The sequence below is a fragment of the Vombatus ursinus genome, unplaced genomic scaffold (genome assembly GCF_900497805.2).
Source record: "Vombatus ursinus unplaced genomic scaffold, bare-nosed wombat genome assembly UNPS02011613.1, whole genome shotgun sequence".
Classification (NCBI taxonomy): Eukaryota; Metazoa; Chordata; class Mammalia; order Diprotodontia; family Vombatidae; genus Vombatus; species Vombatus ursinus.
The window spans coordinates 154,341-176,125 of record NW_020951391.1 but is presented as its reverse complement, the minus strand read 5'-3'; the positions used below and the strand labels follow the sequence as shown (position 1 = coordinate 176,125).

Here is a 21,785-nt window from a genome sequence, read left to right as displayed (position 1 = left end):
CATGTCATTTGAAAGTTGTTAAGTTCAGTTATTAAATAGCAATAGCATGGTCTTGGGCCTGGAAAATGACTAAGTCATCATTATCTTTTCTTAATCTAAATTTTTTAGTTAGCTGGAAAGCAGCTAACTACAGGCAGTTTAAGAACACGGAGGTCATTTTGCACATGTATTAATGTAGTCACCTGGTACAAATCTATCTAGGCTGCCAATTATCATTCCAGTCTAAAAGTGTTCCAAATCTAAAGTGTTCCTTCATAACCTTCAGCTTAGGTCTTCTACATCTTTCTGAGAGTGAAGGGGAAGAGAAGTAGAATTGTGTTTTTAGTCTCTGAGTATTTTATTTTCTGTGTCACTACTCTCAATGAGTAGATAATGAAGGAATGATTGATGAAGCCCTCCACTGGAGTACTTTTTCCTTTTCAAAGATGATAGTGTATATTTTAAAATTTTTGGAGTACTGTTTGTTGAAATGTTTTTAGTAGTAAATGCATCTTAATATTACAAAATACCATTTTAAAATAATTTCTGTTTTTTATAATGATTGCTTCCTATATTTGAATGGTTGCTCATTTGCCGAAACTTATTTTTTAAACTTATGCTGTATCATCATCATAGTCACCATGTGAAGAGAAATTTTGAAATTTACCTCACACACCCATATATAGCAGCATTCAGGAATAACTTCTGGGGAAGAGCTTTGGTATTTAAAGTCTGTTTCTTCAAATACTCATATGTGGCTGATACTATTGGAAATCATTAAGTGTATCTTAAAGATTTTTCTATGAGTAGAACATTTGAGTTGAAATTCTATACTTGGGTATGTATCATCCAGTCAATCATATGATTACCTAATTGTATTCTGAAGTTCTTTTTGTTAAGTCATTTTTCAGTTGTGTCTGACCCTGTTTGGGGTTTTCTTGGCAAAGATTTTGGAATGATTTGCCATTTCCTCCTCCAGCTCATTTTCACAAGTGAGGAAACTGAGGCAGAGTTAAGTGACTTGCCCAGGGTAACATAGCTAGTAAGTATCTGAGGCAAGATTTGAACTTGGGAAGATGAGTCTTTTTTTTTTTTTAAAGGCAATTGGAGTTTAGTGACTTGCCCAGGGTCACACAGCTAGTTAAGGGTCAAGTGTTTGGTCTGAGGCCGGACTAGAACTCAAGTCCTCCTGACTTCAGGGCCAGTGCTCTATCCACTATGCCACCTAGCTGCCCCTAATGAGTCTTCTTGATTCAGAATCTGACACTCTTATCTTCTCCACCATTTAGCCACCCTTGTTTTGAAGTTTACCATGCCCAGTTTCAACTCCATAGTTTTCATAAAAACAAAGTATATTAATGATGAGGAGATAACATGAAGAGATAATTTATAGGTTTTATCCTCTACTTGTTAATAAGGATAACATTGCTATTTCCAAGTCTTTTGTTACTTTCCTAGTTCTTCAGAACTTTTTCTAGTGATTATTGATAAACCAGTCATTTCATTGTCTAGTGCATTAATAGTCAAGACAACATTTTCAAATGGACAGACGTGCTTACCTTTAGAAATCAGGCTGCAGATTTGCATCTTTCTTTTTGTCAGTATGCATTTATTAAGCACTCATTATGTGCCAGGCACTTTTGCTAAGAGTCAGGGACATAAAGGCAGAAAGCAGTTCCTGCTCTCAAGGAGCTCACAGCCTAGTAAGTGTCCTTTGTAATGTGAGCTCGTCCTTACCAAGGCTGATCACTTGCCCAAATTATAGTACATCTGCATTTGTTACTTTAAATGATTGTAAATAAGCATACAATGTGTGTATACCTGTCTGTACATGGTGTGTGTCTCATATACATATAGGTAGTATAGTGACTAGAGCTCAGGACTTGGAGTCTGGAAGACCTGAGTTCTAATCCTATCTAAGACACTTATTACTGTTTGACTCTGGGCATATCAACTTAACCTCTATGCCTCAGTTTCCACATCTGTAAAATGGGGATAATAACACCTATTGTGAAAATAAAATAAATATAATATTGCAAAGCTTAAAGCACTATATAAATGCTAAGCTATTATAAAATATCTTTGAAACTCTTATATCTTATGCAGTAGAAAAATTAAATTAGCAGAATTTCTAGATTGTTTTGAGAAACACGTTTCCTAAAACATGGGGGCAAGAAACACAGTATGCCTGAAGACTCCTGCAAAGAAGTTTTTACTAGGTGTCACAGCGGATAGAGTACCAGACCTGGAGTTAAGAAGACTCCTCTTCCTGAGGTCAGAATCTGGCCTCAGAAATTTCTTGTGTGACCGTGGACAAGTTATTTAGCCATGTTTGCCTCCGTTTCCTCATCTGCAAAATGAGCTGAAGAAGGAGATGGCAAACCACTCTAGTATCTTTGCCGAGAAAACCCCAAAAGGGGTCACAGAGGTAGACAAAACTGAAATGACCAAACAGCAACAACAACAACATTGATAAACCACTTTGATTAACTCGTGGTTTAATAGTCAAGAAAATGTGTTCAAATGGATAAACTTGGTTACCATAAATCTTGTTAACTCTCAAACTTGCCAATTTATTCTAGCTTGTTAGAAACTCAAACCCAATATACTAATTAGTTGCCATTTCTTAACTCTGAGAAACAAAAGTTACCCTTTCACTAAAAATTAACGTTTCTCATTATTTTTATCCCCACTTGCAGTAGTCTGAAATCTTCCTTCAGTTGTTTTTGATGCCTGTGGATTGTTAAGAGAGGCAGAGGGTCACACTGGTTAGAGGGCTGTCCTTGGAGCCCGAAAACTTGGGTTCAAATTCTACCTGACATTTACTAGCTGATTATTTTACCTTCTGGTATCCCAGGCAATTCTCTAAGACTGTAAATTGCAAATGAATTGCCAGTTTTTACCTGTAGATGGAATCCTCATGAAATCATTCCTCTGGACCACAATCTTGTTGAATTTTTACCTTCCTTCATCCCTGTTCAGAGTCCTTATTCAGTGTCCTAATTTGGTAGTTGTATCCACACTTTCTTCCCTTGATTGATAGAAGGGCATAGTTCAGGCCTTCCCCCCCTGCCGGGGGCTCGCTCGCACCCCCCCACCCCTAGGTCCAAGGGACCCATTTCACTCTTTAGGAGGAAAAGTACTCTAGTCATTTATGAGGCTTCCTATTTTCCCCCCTATCAAGGAGGATTTGGCTTTAGGTAGTTTATTTGACATTGACAGTAAGATGTTATTTCAACCTTTGGTTGGGAAAACCCCGCACAACTGTCAGATTGATGTTCCCTAAAGCACAAGTCTGACTGTGTCACTGCTCACTACCTTGCTGAGGAAGCTATAGTGATGAGCTCTTGTCTGGAAGGTAAAATGCCTGCTTAAAGTCCTTCACAGCTTACTGACTCCAGGCTTGTCTTTCTAGGCTGATTGCAGCCAAAGCAGCTTCCTTGCTGTGCCCTGTACATGGCATGCCCTCATCTGGCTCTGGACCTTGCACAGGTTCACCAAGTCCCGCAGTGCTCTTTCTTGTCATCTCCACCTCTTGGAATCCCTAGTTCCCTTCAAAGCTCAGTGCAAGGGCCACCTCCAAGAGACTTTGCTCATCCATCAGCTGGCGCTCCACCATTACCTATCTAGCACTTTGTATTTTTTTTTATATCTGTAACTATTTGTTTCATCTTCCCCACAGTAACAATGTAAACTTTTCATCCCAGCTTCCACACAGTGCCTGGCACATAGCAGGTACAGTCAAAGATTTATTGATTTGAGACAAAAAAAGTGCCATGTGGATATCCTCAAACAGAAGTTAAGATTCCTTGAGTCATTTTTTCTTTCCCTCTTTTTTCACTGGCAACCTATAGAAAGTTTGGTTGGCATTACCTTTTTAATGTGAGCATGATTGTACCTACTTCCAGAATTTTTAGATGGAGCTCTCTTTTATTCCTTTGCAACCTGTACAGAATTAAGACTATATTCAGAGTGAAATCTCAGCTTCTCTCTAATTTCAGAACTCTTCTGAACTCATTAGTAGCCACAGTCAACCTAATTTTCGCCCAGAAAGTTTTCCGTCCAGGAATTGAAATTCTGAAAGTCTAACGCTGAAGGAATGTTTTCTTCTTTTAAGCGATAATTAAGTTTTTAGGTGCTTTGCAACCTCCTTTTTTACAAGGTGTAGTTTGTGAGAACTAGTTTCAGTACCTTAAAATGTTGGCACATTTCATCCTAAAATTCCCATTTTAACAATAAAAAAGTAGTAATGTCAGAACTTGTTTAAAACTGCCTATTGAATAATTGCCAAAACTGAAATCGAATCCAGCATACTAAACTCCTGGCTGTTTTCTTCCTTCTAGAGCACAATTCCTTTCTTTTGTGACTAAAAAGGAGATTAAGGTGACCTACTTCCTAGTAGTAGCTCTAATGAATCAGCTCAGCGATTTTTATTCACGAAAAAAGGGTAGATATTGACTGTTTCATAACTATGTCGTCTACTATAAATAGTTGGGTTCTCCTAACACTTTCAGTAGAGTCCCTCTTAACCTGCTTTAATTCACAACCTTGGGAATTAGCTCAGGAAGTCTTTTCACTGGTGGTCAAGATTACTGCCACATTTTTAGGAGTCCAATGGCTAGTCCCAAAGATTCAGCTCTCTGACAGCAAAGAGCAGTCAGCCTCAAGCAAGGTGTTCTAAATTAAAAAGCAGAAAAAAGCAGTCTGTAACTCCCTGATATACAAGTTGACACAGCTATCCTTCATGAAAGAAATATGTGAGCATTTATAAACAGGACAATCCAGAAAATTTTTTTTAGGAATTTCTCTTCAGAGCTTTGCAGTGATACCATTTTGTATGTTGCATTCGCTATTTTAAATTCAGCCAGGGCATTAAGGTTATTATGTGGCATTCCATCCATTTTAATTTTGTAATTCTATGCGTTTGAGCCCTTCCCCTTCCAAAAGGCTACTTCATATGTCTATCCAGCAAAAAGCTGTAAAATGTGTACCCTCCCCACCCTAGATGAGCAGCTCATCTTTGACCCCTACATAGTTTTCAGTCTACTACTCAGTCTGTTGGCAACCCCATGCGCCAGGTCAGCTCTTCAGATTCTAGTTAGCTTAATTTAGCCCATTTTTCACTAAATGTGTGTGTACCAGAGTTACTCTGTGTCTAGTTACTGTTTAAAGTCATTCTTCAATCAGAAATAATTTTGAACTGAGAATTGTAAAGGAGGATTGTTTGAACCCAAAGAGTCAGTTACAGGGAAGAGGTTTTTTTTTTTTTTTTTAATGTTAATACTGTTTATTTAGTTTGGAAAACATTTCAGCGTTCTAAACATACAAAAATAATCCACAAAATGTTCCAAGAATTAGTTACAAAATATGTTTTAACTTCCATTACTGTATTGTCCCTTTAGTTTTTAAAAAAAAGTTGCCATTTTAAAAATTACAGCATTTAACAGCCACAACCAAAAAACCCTTTTTCATGCCAGCTGAAATCCTACCCCTTGCCATGTCTAAGAATGGCAGCAGACTGCTATTTCATTATATACAAAATGACAACTTTAAGCTAGATGGACAATCACCATATAAAGCTACTCTAACAGTGCATGCTTTGGGCTGTTGCACCTAATGAAAGATGCAAGTTAATTTTCCATTTCTAAGGTGTCATAATTCCAAATGTTTATGAGAAGAATTTGTCTACTACATATAAACACACACACATATATACATATACATATATATGGGTATATAGTGTATATGTGTGTATTTACACGTGGGTATAATGTTTATATGGGTGCGTGGAGATATGTACATACCCCCTCCCCTCCAGATATACAGAGACAGTGTAAGTTTGCAACCTGAGATTTCTAAACAATAACCATGATTATCAGACACATAAAAGCCAGTAACTTTTTTACATGTTTTGTTATTTCAACAGCATAGTGCACAGAAAGAGAATACTAAATTTCCTTTTCATTTTAAAAATGTTTGGAAATATGTACAACTCTGATTCAGTTTCAAGGTGCTCATAACAGCTATATCCATGACAGATAAACCAGGTAAAATGTCTAGAGCATTTGTTTCCAATTTTAAAAGTTAAATGCTACAAGTGCGGTGGACACTGTATCAATAAAGGCGATTTAGTGTTTTCCCAACTCTGTGGTATTTAAGACAAATAATGTAGTTTTATTCATTTTCATCTTCCTCATCTTCTTCTTACTCTTCTTCCTCCTCCTCTAACTTTTTTTCCAGGAAGCTTTAGCTGTTCCCTTTGCACTTTCAAACTTTTCTTTGGACTTAAAATCAGCAACATCCTTTTAATACTTTTCCTTCAGTTTTGCTGCCTTTTTGTTGAATGGCTGCTTTTCACTATCACTGAGATTATCCCACGTCTCACGAAGTTTTGTTGCTACATTCCCAAAGAATCTACCAGGGTTTGTAGAACTTATCTTGGGGTGAAATTCTGGAGAGGATAGGAAGAAGCCAGATAGGGGCTGTTTGGGAGCATTAGGATCCTTTTTTTTCCCCTCCTTTAGCTGGTCCATAATCCTTCATCTCCCTGTCATACCGCAGCTTACTTTGGCATTTCATCAAATTTGGATTTTTCCTTCATAGACGTATTCTTTCATCTTTCTGAACACTTTGAAAATTCTGCAAAATTGACAGGAATTTCAGGTTGTTTTTTTTTCTTATGTTCCTCACAGCATGTTTATACAAAGAAGGCATAAGCAGACATTTTGACTTTTGGTTTCTTTGGGTCACCTTTAGCCATCTCTAGTGTGTAACTGTGTTGTTTGCTAGTCTGTATGAGAAGTTTTAATCTCCTTTGCTGCTCTTGATGTCTGCTTGTCTCAGACCTGTTACTTCTTTCACAGTTCCCTCTGAGAACTGTGGGTAAGATCGTAAACTTACTCTTAACACACCTTCAGGAGGAAATGAATGATGGGCCTTTGCCTTCTTTCTGAATCTTTTTTTACCCTTATTTTCCTGTAGAGTGTTAGAACGTTTCTGGCTTTCAGTTGTACTGCCCTAGTTTTTCTGATAAGATAATTTCTTAGCTGTGAGAACATTTGCAGTATCCTCAAAGCTAAATTGTAGCTGCTTTCAAAGAAAACTTTCAAGAAGTTGTACTTAGGTAGATAATTAGTGAGAACAAGAAATATAGTAATGATGTGTGATGGATTCTTTTTTTCCCACTTTTACTGTGGCGGACAATTTTATTCTCTAAAAGGCAGCAGGTTGGTGCAAGGTCATAGAGTTTTATCGTATTTATTGTATTTTAATTGAAGCTTATAATTTTTCTAACTACTTTGCTTTCTGGTTTTGCAAAGTATTTCATAATCTTATTTATGGCATATAAGTACCTTTTTTTTCAATTAACACTCAAAAATGTTCCCTTTTTTGGTGAGAAAGGTTAAACTTTGATAAGACTTTTTTGTTTGGTTAGGTTTGTTTTGTTGTGTTCCTGTTTCACACCAACTAAAATGCGTCCAAAAATCCCTTTCACAAAAGGTGAGGTTTTTATTGCTCTGTGAAATTTGTCAAATTAGAATAAAGATTAAAGAGTTTTTGTGGGTTTTTACTTGAGTTATCCTCAACAAATTATTGATACCTTCTCCATTTCTTCCACTCCTTCCCCAGTATTTTGGAGGTTTTTCAATTGTGCATGATAGAGGAGGGCTGCTAAGCTTGCAGTTGATTAACTTGAAATTGTTTTAAGTAATTCTGCTTTTTTGGCTTTTTGTACCTAATTAGAATTGATGTGACTGAAGTGCAAATCTTCATAATAATCATGCATTTGCTGGCAGTGATTGGAGGACCACCTTTTTGGCAATCTATGGTAATTTTGTTTACATTGTATATCCCCTGTAATGCATGTTATGTATCCTGCTTATGTTTTCAAATGCAGTGTAATCCAGTTAAACAGTAACATGTAAAGTTATTTCATCCTCTTTGTTACAAAAAAAAAAAAAAACAACTCAGTAACAGTAGGACACAGGTATTTTTCTTTAGGACATCATGAATATCACCTTTTTGGCAATCAGTAGAGCATTTGGTTCAGTGCAGAGATGATAACCCTGAAGGCCTTTGAGAATCTCTGACCTTCCTCAGAGCTTGTGGCAGTCTCATTTTTACAAATGAGGAAGTAGACTGCAGGAGGTACATCAAGTTGCCTCAAAAGTGAGAATTGATTCAGATTTTTATTTCCTTTTCTGAACAAATGGAATCCATTAAACTCTCCCTTTAATCATTTAAAAGCACAGCTAATATAGTGGACAGAGTATGTTTTTTCCCTAAAATAGAATTAACATTTGCCTTGAAAGCAATGCCAAAGAACTTTTTTTGAAGCAGTTGTTAGGACTTTGGTTTTTCCACCTTACTTGAAATATAGGTAGCCACCATAGCATAGCATACCTCTTCTCAACAAATTGTTGGCACTGTATTACGCAGAGGTTTGGGCAAAGTAATTTCTGCTTTCTGATCACTTTATCTGTAACTGTATTGTTACTTTTTTTCCCCCTCTGAATAAAGTTATTTGGTGATTATCTTAAAAGCAAGTTCTTGAGCTAGAAATAATCATTTTCTTTAAAATTCTGATTAATTTAAAAGCAAAATATTGGAAAAAAAATCAATTCACTTAAGGAGGAGGTATGCTCCTAATACACTGCCCTAAGCATTTACTACCAGGGATGAGTTAAATGCCAGAGAAGGTAGGGAGAAGGTAGTAAGACTACAACCAATATATGCTCTTAGTAGATTTATTTAAAGCCATTCCATCACATTTTGTGTATAGTGCTCCAAATAATGTCTGTTAGAAATTGATTTTTATTACTTTAAACCCTCAAACAGATTCCACCACTTTGTTTTTAATTTAAAAGTGAAAACTGAATTCCAGGAAATAATTTCCCTCAGTGTCCTCATGCTATTAGCATATTGGCCTGGATTTCTGTGCTGAGATTTTAAAGTGAGATGCATAAAGGATATGGATCAGTGATGTCAAACTCCAGTAGAAATGGGCCACTGAACTGTACATAAGAATCTGTGCAGGCAACATATTGACTTAGAAATCCACATATTAACATCTGTTTTATTGTATTTTTTTAAACTGTGTTAAGTATTTCCCAGTTATGTTTTTAATCTGGTTCTGGGGACTTGGGAGTGTTTCAGGCCCATTGTGGACATGTTTAACACCTCTATGGATCAGTGCCCAGCACAGGTTCCTGTAATTAACATGAAGCTGCCACATTTGGGGCTTTTTTTGACTATGTGTTTTCATTATCAAAATAATAGTAAAACTGTTACTTCAGAGCCTGACACTATGCTAATTTAGGATAAAGATGTGATGGCAGTGTAGACATTTATATATGATGGAAGTGGAGCATGATGTGGTAGAACTCAGAGATATAATAATTTTCTTATAGGTTTTGGTAGTTGGCTACAAGGGATAAATGGCTTAGCTACCTCACAATCAAAGAAATATTTGGGGAGTACAAAAATATGTGCTATTTTCTAAATCTATGTGAAATTAAAGTTATTTGAAGTGGTTCTTTTTACTGTAGTATTGAAGAAAGTAGATTTATAGTAAAAAGAGAAGAACCTAATACTTTTAAACACAGGAAATCTAGACTTAAGATATTTGCCCAGGCAAGCAGTCTTGTTGCATAATGAGCTGCTTTGAGAAGATTAGCTGTTTTTTTGTTTTGTTCTGTTTTTTCAAAACATATGTGTGTGTGTGTGTGTGTGTATATATATATATATCTCTGCCCTTCTGAATTTGAGAAGACTCAATTTCTGGCCCTTTTTTTTTTTTCTTGGTAGCAATGGATTTTCACCAAGATTAATACAATGACCACAATTCCTTATTGCAGGGTTTTGTTTTTCAAATGTAAGAATTTTTTGGGGGGGCTGGGGGTAAGGCAGTTGGGGTTAAGTGACTTGCCCAGAGTCACACAGCTAGTAAGTGTTATGTGTCTGAGGCCAGATTTGAACTCAGGTCCTCCTGACTCGAGGGCTGGTGCTCTATCTGCTGCGCCACCTGACTGCCCCAGAAATTATTTTTCTTGCACAGCTGTGTTTGTATCAATTGCAAAGTCGTAGACCAAAAGAAGACCATAAAAAAGGTTGGATTTTGTTATCTTTCCCTAAAGTTCTATTCCAGTGCCACATCAAGGCATGGAGGTGATCCTGAGAATTCTTGAAGGCTCTACCAGTGGAGTGCTAGCTCTAATAGGCCCAATCAAGCTGGAAAGAATTTTAATACAGGTCTGGGGAATGATTATTCCTCTCTTACCTGAGGATCAGCTTAACCATTGGTGGAGATGTTCTACTGCAGATTGGCCTGAGACAATGAATTTTTCAATCGCCACAAATCTTGAAAAACCATTGACAAAGTTGTAAAGGAATTGCCATATATTCCTTGGTGGAGGGAATCTCCCACAACTGAGAAAATTGTGATCCTTAGAGTATGGAGGAAAGACTTTTGTTTATTATTACTGAAAAAGCACATTTTATTAGTACTTCTCAGAACCATCTTCAAACACTTTAGTTTGATGAAAAACAAATTCGGGGCCTTCATACATTAGGATAAGTCTATATAGAACTGCAGTAATGATTCCTCAACTGGATTTCCTATCCATTTCCCTTTTTAAGTCAAATTGCTGCTTTAATTTATAATAATGTTTATGTAGCATTAATAGGTTCCAAAGTGCTTCTGCATATTCAACTCTTCAGTTCTTTAACATGTCCTAGGAATTTTTGTGTGTAGATGAGTATTTCTTTAGGTAAAATTCCATTGACAGTAAAATTAGCCTCAAGTTGTAGAGCCTAGTGTGCCTCAATTTCAATGATTGTATTGATGAAATAAAGAGTGCAGATTAAGCTAGTTTTAGAAATACTCTTTACTATTTAAACAATTTGAACATAGTGTTGATTATCATTCAACACATAATGGGATCTGGTGCTGCCTTAAAATTTATAATTCCCAAATTCTTTGGAAGAGAGTTGGTGACTATTTGTGCTTGAATTTACTAAACAAGTAGAGCTTTTGAGCTATTACAGTATATGATTGGTAAAATTTAGCAAGACCAATTGGAATCTAGAAAGAGCCAGTGAGATTTAGGGTTTTTTGCAACCCGTTACCCATTTCCAATGACAAAAATTGAGTAGGTATCATTTTTGATACATAAATTCAGCTACATCACAACCTAAAAGTACCCAAAGGTATTCTCTTTTGATGTAGGGAACCTACCCTTCACTATCCAAAATGCCTTAAAGGACACTTCTTTCCACATGAACAGGTCCTCTAGGGCAAGGCTTCAATTGTTTCCACTTTCAGTGCTTCTTAAACTGTTGTGACCACTAAGAAGCACTACTCTAGGCTAGAGATAATATGTGGTCTGCAGCTCTCACCATCAGCAAATTTTCAAAGATGACAGACCAGTGGCTCTCATTGCTTCTGATGTGCAAAAGGACATTGCTAGAGGAATTAAGGCAAAGGAAAGTTGCAGGTGGCTACTACTGTCATTGTGCCCCGAGTTGTAAGGGTTAAAGAGAATGTGGGTTAAGTAGTGGTGCCTAAGTATTGTATCCCAGTGTAGACCCTAGGGGTGAGACTCTGAGACTGAAAGTTCACCTGACCCTAGTCCTTCTTCCCCTGTGCCTCTGAAGCTGACTTCTTGCCTCCCTCATGCAAGGGCAGAGTGCCTGGGCTCCTGTTTAGTTGTTCTTCTGCAGAGAAGGTAAGAGAAAGAAGGAGAACAGCTTATATTTTCCTTCTAGGCCTGCTGCCTTTTTCTCTGCTTTGTGGCCCAGGCCATGTACTAATTTGCCTGGCTGTACTAATGCTCTATATTCTTTTTTCTTCTTCCATAGGGCACCAATATGAGCTTCCATGACCCTAAAGTGATTTCATCAAATTTTAAATACAGTAGAACTCTGTTATGGCACAGATCTTTATTACACAGATTTGGATGTATACCATGGGTCAAATCGTGTCCCCTAAAACATAAAAACTACGTACAGTAAAAGCCTGTTATATCAAGGTTAGCCTATACCATGGGTATTAGCATCAGTGTGGTGTAGGGGATTCCCTATATTTAGTGCTCATTTTAAAATGGGGAAAGATGGCATTTTTATCTTTGCCAAAGGTTTTCTTTGTCCTTGTGTAAGAAAAAACACAGTGATCAAAGGAATGTTGAGAAGTGAATTAGATTTCAGCCAGATTTAGCTGACTTGAAATGATCTTATGGTTTTCTGAGCTGGAACAGAATTACTTTTTGGAGCAATAGTACTGTTCCTCCTCAATTGAAAATGAGTTTTGAATTGGGAGAGGGTTGAAGGTAAGGGGAGCAGTTCAGAGTTCAGTGTGTTCTAGCATGTGCCAGATAAAATTTGAGAAAATGTTGTCATTTTTTAAACTGGACCAGCATGTGGAATTCATGAAATTAAAATCTTCCATAATTCAACATGAAATATCAACAGATGCTTTGAAAAAACAACTTAGCAGTACAATTTTGCAAGAGGTCATAGAGTTCTATAAATAAACTGAGTTCTTCAATGTTTTGAAGGAATGGAGTAAGATGAGACATTTGTGAAATAATTACAGTTCCCCAGGCTTAATTTAGCTTTTATCTACATTCTATTCCCTTTTGAATTGGGATTTATAACGAAATCAGATTTACGGGCTACATTTCTTATCCTCACTCACACTCTTACTTGCTTTACACTGTAAGAAAAGTGGGTAAAACATTGTACCTTAAGTCATTGGTGATCTTTTAATCTTACATCTGTATTCATCTGTGAAAGCAATTAACTATTAGAATGTTTCTATTTCCATTTTACTATTACCATGTTTTAAAATTGGACATAATACAAAAAAAACTTTTATAATACATGGAAAAAGCTAAATTTAGGGGAAAAGGGATAGAAATTTGTGGAGAAGACTTTTTAATGAAATATGGACTTTAAAAACTCACTGCAAGTATACCTCACTTTATATGATAGTTACGTGTCTGACAGATTGTCAGGAGCACAAAGTCTCAGAGTTGAAAGGGACCTCAAAGGTCCTCCCCATCTCCTTAGCAGGAGATTATGCTGTAACATCCATGACAAGTGGTCATCCATCCAGTCTGTGCACAGAGACCTTCAGTGATGCCTCCAAAACGTGCCTCCATAACTTCTGTCCATTTCCTCTAGTTTTACCTTCTGAGGCCCAGGATAACAAGCCTGGTCCCTCTTCTGCATAACAGCTTTTCCCATTTTAAGACTGCTATCAGGTCCTCCCTAAGTCTTCTCCAAGCTAAATGGCCCCACTTTCTTCAACTGCTACTTACTTATGTGGTTGTAATCCCCAATTCTGTAAACCATCCTAGGTGCCTTCCACAGGAGATTTGTCAGCATCTTTCCTTTAGTTACTAATGAATTTAAAAATAATAAGCAACTATATTTCAATTGGAGATAACTTGCTGATTAGAGGAACTGTGTAGTGAATCCTTGAGTAAAGTGAATAATCCCCCATTTTATAAAGCATGTTCTGTTAACATTTTTGTTTTTAGGCTCATATTAAAGTGAAGTACACTTGGATGAATTTGTTGAGGGCCTTCTTGCCAGCTTTTCTTTTAGTTTCCTCCTCAGTGGCCTTTGGCTTGCACTAACAACTTCAATTCTGTGGGGTTAGGAACCTTATCCTGGAGCCATTGTTTTAAATCCAGCCCAAGACTTTGTCCTCTCATGTTTGAAATGTTTTCTTCCACTGCTCTTAAATAACAATAAGTGATTGGAGAATTGAGGTCAGAAGGAACAGGGTATGTATCATAAAGGCCTAAAGAGAGTTCATTGTGGGATTCACTCCAGGCTCGTTTTGCCTTACACTGGAACCTAGCTGTGTTACTCATGAAAGAACTTGTATTATTGTCTTATTTTGCCAAAAAAGGATGTCAAGACAAATGAGACTTAATGCTGTTCAGTCTCAATCCGTGAAGTGTGGCAGCATTATCTCTGATAGGAAAGAACAGGAAAACATACTTGGTTATTGTTGTTTTAAATGAGAGCTGTTCTTCCCGAAATGGGGCTACAGGGGTTTGGGAGAGGATGATGCTTATAAATTTAGGAACATGGTTTTAAAGTATTTAAATTTTTTGAATAAATATATGTGCTTATTTCATGTTATACATGTTTTAATTTTGTTCTCTTTCTCCCATTAAAGATTCCAGTGCTGAATATTCAAATGAAAATTTTTCCAGCACTTTGTACTGTAGCAGGGACCATATTCTCCTGTACAAATTACTTCCGTGTAATCTTCACAGGTGGTGTGGGCAAAAACGGATCAACCATAGCAGTAAGTGTACCTTCACTTGCTATTTCTGGTTCAAGTTCGATCTAAGATTCAGAAGAACTGTGCTTTCATTTTTTCATTTGAAACTTTCTTTAAAAAAAAATAGCCATGTTTATATTAATTTATAGTTTTCCCCCTTAGCCTTAATAACAAACAAACAGTAACTTTAGGGGTGCATGGCTTAGTAAATTTGAACTTAACAGGAGAATTCCTTTTTGTTTTTTTTCTTAATCCCTGCTGCCATTGCTTTGGTCAGCTGTTCCTTTGTTCAGCTGAAGGAACAGCTGGCAGGCACAGCTTCCACAAATTCCACAAATTTGGAATTTGAGGGGAACAGAGGCCTGCTCAGACTTTTCAGCAAATCCATTTGATATCATTGGGGTACACCGTGTTAACACTTTTCTTCTCTTGATTCTATATAGGGAACAAGTGTCCTTTCTCCTTTTCTCCATATTGGATCAGTGATTACATTAGCTGCAATGATCTACAAGAAGTCAGCTGTTCAACTCTTTGAAAAACATCCCTGTCTTTATATACTGACATTTGGTTTTGTAGCTGCTAAAATCACTAACAAGCTTGTGGTAAGCACTAAAATAAGACACCTCGTTTTTGTTTGTTTCAGTTTTACCTATGGACTAAGTCTGTAATTCTTGAGGTTTTTTTACCCTGCAATTCCCTGGGAACTCCTTCAAACTCATTTTCCTTTCTTCCAAATTCTCAAAGTGTATCTTAAAGATAGGCTATCTTAAAGGTATTTCCCCATCCATTGGACTGTGAGCTCCTTGAGGGCAAGAACTGTCTTTTGCTATTCTTTGTACCTCCAGCATCTAAAGCAATGCCTGAAACATAGTAGATGCTTAATAAATGCTTGCTGATGAGGAAGGACCTGGGTTCACTTTTGATGTTATAGTTTGATGTTTTCCTACTATCCTGCAGCTACAGCTCTACATTCAGTTCTTGGAATGTCACTGCATCCCCCACTTTAAGAACATGGATTTGGATGATGCCTCAATTTTCTGATAGGGAGCAGCACCCTTAGAGCAGGCTTAAAGCTGTAGTAGGCCTGGACTAGGATCCTGAGTTAGGGTTGTCATCCCTATGTGTCATGGTGCCATCTGCAGGCAGCCGAGTTCTTAGGAAAGAACCTGTTTCCCTTTCTACATTTTCCATATATAAGTGAGAGACCTGCCTTTGCCCCTTTACCTTTTCACATACATCTTAGTTTTCCCAGCCAGGTAAGTGTCCTCTGACCTTAGTGACCTGTATGTGCTGTTGCTTTTGTTCTGCACACGAACCACCACCACCCACCCCCCATTGTAGGATGCTGGCTTGCATTCTGATCCTTGTCTCAAGCCTCAGACTGTCTTTGTCCAGAGCAGCACAAGGTTAAGGAACCACAGGCCAAGCCAGAAGGAAGGGTGCACAGAATCACAGCTTCATTTGTGGCAATGGCAAGCTTCACCCATCTGGGCAGCCACCCCTGCTTGTCACCATGACCAAAGATTGACTTGTACAAAGGTCAGTTTTTCTCTCCAGGTGTAAAATTGAGGGACCTTCCCTCTGTTTTCCCAAGTAGTTCGTTTTGCACCCTGACCTGGATTTGAGTTTCAGTTCAGCCATTTGATTTGTGATTTCAGGCAAGTCATTTTACTTGGATAAATATCAGCTAACCTTATCTGTCTGATGGGGACAATAATACTTGCATTACCTACCTTAGGGTTGTTGAGGGGAAAAAAATTAGTTTGTAAACTGTAAAACACTGAATTAGCATCAGCCAGTGTTATTATTGTTGCCTTCCTTGGGAATCGGTCACAAAACAAAAGTTTTATAATCATGTCAGTCAGCAAGCATTTTATTAAGTGCTTACTCTGTGCCACTCACTGGGCTAAGAACTGGGGCCAAGAACAGCCCTGCCTCCAGGGGGCATAAGACAGGTATATAAAAGAGGTGTAGGGCATGTCTGGGAAAGGCCTTCTGCAGAAAGTGGGATATCACCTCAGTCTTGAAAAGAGCCAGGGAAACTTGAGAGGCCGGCATGAGGGCCAAAGTATTCTAGGCTTTGAGTGTCATCTTCAAGTTGTGACATGTAGATCATGGCCGTTAGATTGTGGAATTAGTGGAGGAGAGTGAGGTAAGGGAACAGGGGGCAAGATTTTGAGGAGCTTTAAATGCCAACCAGACAACTTTATATTTGATCCTATAAATAATAGGGAGCCATTGGAGTTCATTAACGGGGGAATGATGTGATTAGATCTTTACATATAATTAAAGAACTTCAGAGTTGAAAAGCACCCTGGAGGCCTAATCCAACCAGTGCCTAAAAGAAGAATCCCTTCTACAAAATACCTCACAATACCTTATTTAGTCTTTGTTTGAAGACTTTCAGGAGGAGAAATTAATTGTTTCTTGCTTTTGCATAACTCTAAGGGGCCTGCTACCACTAAAGCCCTGCTGATGCCTCATCGCAGCTTGGCTGTGACTCTAGACTTTCGGAAACAATAGTCAAGTGACTAAACTGAGGCAGGTTCTACCAAGCTAGAAGGGTTTTGAAGGTGGGCCCGGTGAGGGTCTGTTGTCTGAGAAACAGCCTCGCCTTCAAGAGGCTCATTTTGTTGTGTGGTAGTTTTTGAGTGCACAGCAAATCTCAAAGACTTACTAAGTCATAGAAGAGTTGTACAAAATAACAGATAATTGAAATAGTGAAACATTTCCTATGTAATAAGTTTTTGTTTCTGTTTGTGTAGCTGAATAATCCCTGAAACCAAATTCTGGCACCACACTGTTAGCCAGTGTGAAGGTACACTGCCAAATTCTCCTTTACTCACAGGTTGCGCACATGACCAAGAGTGAAATGAGTCTCCACGACACAGCCTTCATAGGTCCTGCCCTTTTGTTTCTGGACCAGTACTTTAACAGCTTTATTGATGAATATATTGTGCTTTGGATTGCTCTGGTAAGTGGTATACTTTATCTCCTTAAGTAAAAGTAACTTCATTTTGAGGGGCCAGTTTGTAATTTCTAACTGAAACCTAAGTTTTCTTAGGTTTATCTAATAATGGCACACGTAAGCTTACAGTTGCTTGAATTTGTAATGAATGTGAATTAATTTGGGACCATCAGAACATGATGATGCCTCTAGGACTTTGTGAAGTGTTGTTTCTGGGTTTAGTGATCGTGTATGTCTGTTTAATAGTCATATTTGATCCCTAGCTGCAAACTGTGACTAGTAACGTGGCTTGCAAATACTAACTGCCTAGTTAAAGGAATGGAACATGTAGGAATTTTATTCTTTTGGTTTTTCAGGGATTACGTGTGATTCTGGTAAAGAGACAGGTGCTTGATATTTTTTTCATATGGCCCAGGGAGGGTCCAAACACTTTGTAAGACTCTAAAAAGCTCTTTTCCTTGCAGGTCTTCTCCTTATTTGATTTAATTCGCTACTGTGTCAGTGTCTGCAATCAGATTGCTTCCCACCTGCGCATAAATGTCTTCAGAATCAAGGCCTCCACAGCACATTCTAATCATCATTAGTGACTTAATTGTTATTGTAATGAGAAATAGGAAGCAGATTTTTCTGCAGGAAAGAATCAGAAAATATTGAGGAGAATGGCGGTGGATAAGAACAAATCTAATTTATAATAATCAATGTTGTATAACTTCTAGTCTTCGTTCTTGGTAACACTCCTTAACTAACCTCTGTGAGAAGGGGGAATTCCAAGTCCTATCTTGTAAAACATACATGTAGTCCTACTGGTTTTGGCCCAAGAAAGCATGCAGGATAATGCCTTGTCTTTGTCATTACCTTTGAATACTGAATAAACTTGTCCTGGGGAGCAGAGCTACAACAATGGAAAATTTCTGGTGTAAACTATTTACAGACCATAAGACTGCTACTTTATAATTTTAATAAATCATCATCTTTTAGTGAAATACTTGTTTAGTGTTCACTCAAATTTTCTTTACCAAGAAGCTCAGCTCATGGCACAGAGATGTCCCCCTGGCTCTTGTGGCTGAGCTAGTGCTGGTGACTGTGAGACTGGGTTGAAGGGGTTCCTGTGTTTACATTACTGGGGAAGGCCAAGTGTTACTGAAGAATGAGTGACGGCCTTCTGGGCCTGGGGAGAGCCTTTCAGCATGAAGTATAATGTGGTATCTTTTGTCAATTACTTTTATTTTTTTAAATAAATATATTATCTAAAAGCCAACTTACTTCTCAATTTTATTCCAGTGAAAAAACTTAAAAACTAAGTTTTAATGTTTTTTTTGTATAAAATTTAAGCAAAATTTATTTCTGCTCTTTAATAAATAAGGAAATTCTATTAGTTGTGTTGTCTTCATCTATACTGTGGCCCTTCTGTGGTGTGTAAACATTCTGCTGACTTGTGGGAGGAGAAATTGAAGCTTTTTAGTGAGGGTTTTTTTTTTTTAAAGGTCCTTGTTATCCTTTCAAGAATTGGTCATATAGAGATATCAAAGCCCTCCACAAAAAAAATAATCAGTGGGGTTACTTTCTTGGCTCTTTACTTAGAATAGCTAAGATAGAGTTAGAAATGTGATGCCCTTTTGTATCACTGTTCCAATGGTCTTATTAGAAGAGTTTTCACTGCTTTATGAGGGGGGTGAGAGACTAGTACAAGGCCCTTTAACAGAAAAGATTTAAACCATTAACTTAACTGCATTTTTTGCCTTATCTGAATTTAGTCGTTCATGGGATCTTTGTTATTCATTTCCCTGGATTATCAATAGCTGCATTTGCTTTTCAAAGCCCATGTGTGTTAAGCAGGATGGTTAATTCATCTGTAAAATGGGGGTGATAATACTCATAGGGTGGTTGTGAGTAAGGTGCTTTAATAACTATATATAATAGTGTGTAAATGGGATGTAGTCCTAGTATAAGATCTCGCCAAGACATCACTATTCATACCAGTAACCCAGAGAAAGGCTATATTCTGTGACTGGCTAACAGTTTTCCTCCCCAACTCCTGCCCTCACACTGAGGGGACTTCAGCACACATGGTGATACTCCCTGAAACACTTCTCCCCGACTCCAGTCTTTAACTTGCTCATTTCCCATGACCAGTTACTCTTCCACCCCATCTCAGACACAGAGATGGTTATACCCTTGATCTTGCTGTCACTCCACTTCCATGTTCGTGAACCCCAAAATTGTCTTATCCAGTCACAACCTACTGTCATTCCACCTCTCCCTCTGCCTAACCATCTCCTCCAATCCATCACCCATCAGTTCTTTCCCAGGCCCCTATCCCTGCACTGAGTACACTCTCCCTTTAGGGAACCAGTTCAACTCTACACTCTTTTTCTTTTGAATCCCTTGCCCCTGATCCTATTGCTAATATTGCCCTTCCAAGCCTTGGCCTTGGATCACTCCCACCATCTGCTGCATTTGCTTCTCACATGCTTCCAAACAAAGCCAGTGGAAAATCAAATCCGTGCTAATTGGATTCCCAGCAGATTTGTTTTGTAATCTCAACTGGAACCTCACTTCATCACGACAGTCTTTTTTACACTTCCATAGTTGACTCACTATCCCACTCAGCACGGCAGCTCCTCTGAATCTTTCCATCCCTCCTCAAACCTCCCATAGTTCACCCACCCTCCCAGCTGAGACCCTTGCTTCTTAAACAGACAAAATTGAGGTCATTCACTGAAAGCTTCCTCTTCTCAACCCACCTATCCCAGATGCCTTCTATCACAAGAGGCGCCCACATTTCCTCTCCTTAATTGTACAGCCTGGCTCATTCAATGATGTCATTCAAACCAAGCTGCTCTCTCTAAGTTACCAATGATCTCTTGGTTGCCCAATGCATTGGTAATCCTCATGCCTGACATCTCTGCAGCCTTTGACATTGTCAGTCACCCGCTTCTGTGTGACCCTGGGCAAGACACTTAACCCCAGTTGCCTCTCCAAAAGAAAAAGAAAAAAAAATCACCCACTTCTTGATTACCACCCCCATCCCACCCCAGGCTTTTGCAACGTTATCCTCTCCCAGTTCTATCCAGCTGCTTCTTCTCTGTCTCCTTTGCTGGATCTTCATCTGTGTTGTGCCCAATAACTAGCTGTCCCAAAGGATTCTGTCCTGGGCCCTCTTCTTTACTCCCTCTATACTCTCACTTGGTGATCTCATTAGCTCCCGTAGATTTAACTATGCTGATAATTCTCAAACCTTGTCCAGGCCAAAATTCTCTGCTGACTTCCATTTTTGCAACTTCAGCTGCCTATTAGATACTTTAAACTCAACATGTCCAAAATTTATTCCAGTATCTTTTCCCCAAAATACTCCACTCTTCCTAATTTTCCTGTTACTGTCAAGTCCTTCCAGTCTCCCAGACTCCCAGCCTACATGCCTTTGTAGACTTCTCACCCACCTTATAGGCCTATCAATTTTACCTTCATAACCTCACATACAGTCAGTTCTCTGACATTTGCCACCACCCCAGGGCAGGCCCTCATCAGCTCATCCCTGAACTGTCACAGTAGCCTGCTGGCTGGTCTCTACCATAAGTTTCTGCTCACTCCTGGCCATCTTCCACTCAGTCACCAAAGTGCAACTTTGTCACTCCCCTCCTCAATAAATTCTAGTGACTCCCTATCAACCTCTACGATCAAATACAAGATCCTCTCCCCACCCCTACCTTTCTGGTCTTTTTGTACCTTACTCCCTACCCCTTACTCTTCAGTCTAATGACACTGACCTCCTTGCTGTTCCTCAAACAAGAAACTCCATTTCTCATTTTTTTTTTAGGCAGTTGGGGTTAAGTGACTTGCCCAGGGTCACACAGCTAGTAAGTGTCAAGTGTTTGGTCTGAGGCCAGATTCCATTTCTCGTTTCTGAGCATTTTCACTGGATGTCCCCCATGCCTGGAATGCTCTCCCCTCTTCATCTCTGCTTCTTGGCTTCCCTCGCTTCCTTCAATTCCTAGCTAAAATCCCCTCTTCTATAGTAAGCATTTCCTGGTTCCCCTTAATTCTAGTGCCTTCCCTCTATGATCTCTAATTTCTCCTGTACATCTAGCTTACATAGTTTTTTGGTATCTCCTCAAGAATAGGAGTTATCTTCTGCTTTTCTTTGTATCCCTAGCGCTTAGCACAGTGTCTGGTATGTAGTAGGTACTTAACAAGTGTTTATTTACTGACATAACATAGATTTAGGACCAGCTCTGATGTGCATGTTATAGACTCCATTCCTGGATAGAGCTGGCAAGTGTTCAGTTATCTGATAGATGATTGTCTCTCCATCCCAGACTCATTTAGACAGGATCTCATTTGAAATGTACCCTAATTGGGTCCTTATGTTAAAGTGGCTCAGTAACTGTAGTGTTTCCTGTTCTGTCACTTATTTAAAAGGGCACACTAGTCTTGAAAGTTAATTTGGCATGTAACATGGCTAGTAGTAGAACACCAGGAGGTGTTTCCTGGGCTTTAGAGGCCTAAAATGTTTGATGCTAACCTGTCTTAGGGCTAAGG

General features: G+C 38.4%; 1 protein-coding gene and 1 pseudogene across 4 annotated transcripts in view; one reads left to right on the top strand and one right to left on the bottom strand.

Annotated features, from left to right (window-relative positions):
• Positions 1-18,621, top strand: part of CEPT1 (choline/ethanolamine phosphotransferase 1) — a 38,346-nt gene extending 19,725 nt beyond the window's left edge. For all 4 annotated transcript variants that reach the window (XM_027856731.1, XM_027856730.1, XM_027856732.1 and 1 more), the window contains exons 5-9: positions 7,723-7,807; positions 14,171-14,302; positions 14,722-14,880; positions 17,127-17,252; positions 17,711-18,621. In XM_027856731.1, coding sequence (XP_027712532.1) covers positions 7,723-7,807; positions 14,171-14,302; positions 14,722-14,880; positions 17,127-17,252; positions 17,711-17,830 — 622 coding nt within the window. In that variant the 3' untranslated portion in view covers positions 17,831-18,621. The remainder of the gene's footprint in view (positions 1-7,722; positions 7,808-14,170; positions 14,303-14,721; positions 14,881-17,126; positions 17,253-17,710) is intronic.
• On the bottom strand, positions 5,334-7,246 carry LOC114039100 (annotated as a pseudogene).
• Positions 18,622-21,785: the final 3,164 nt, after the last annotated feature.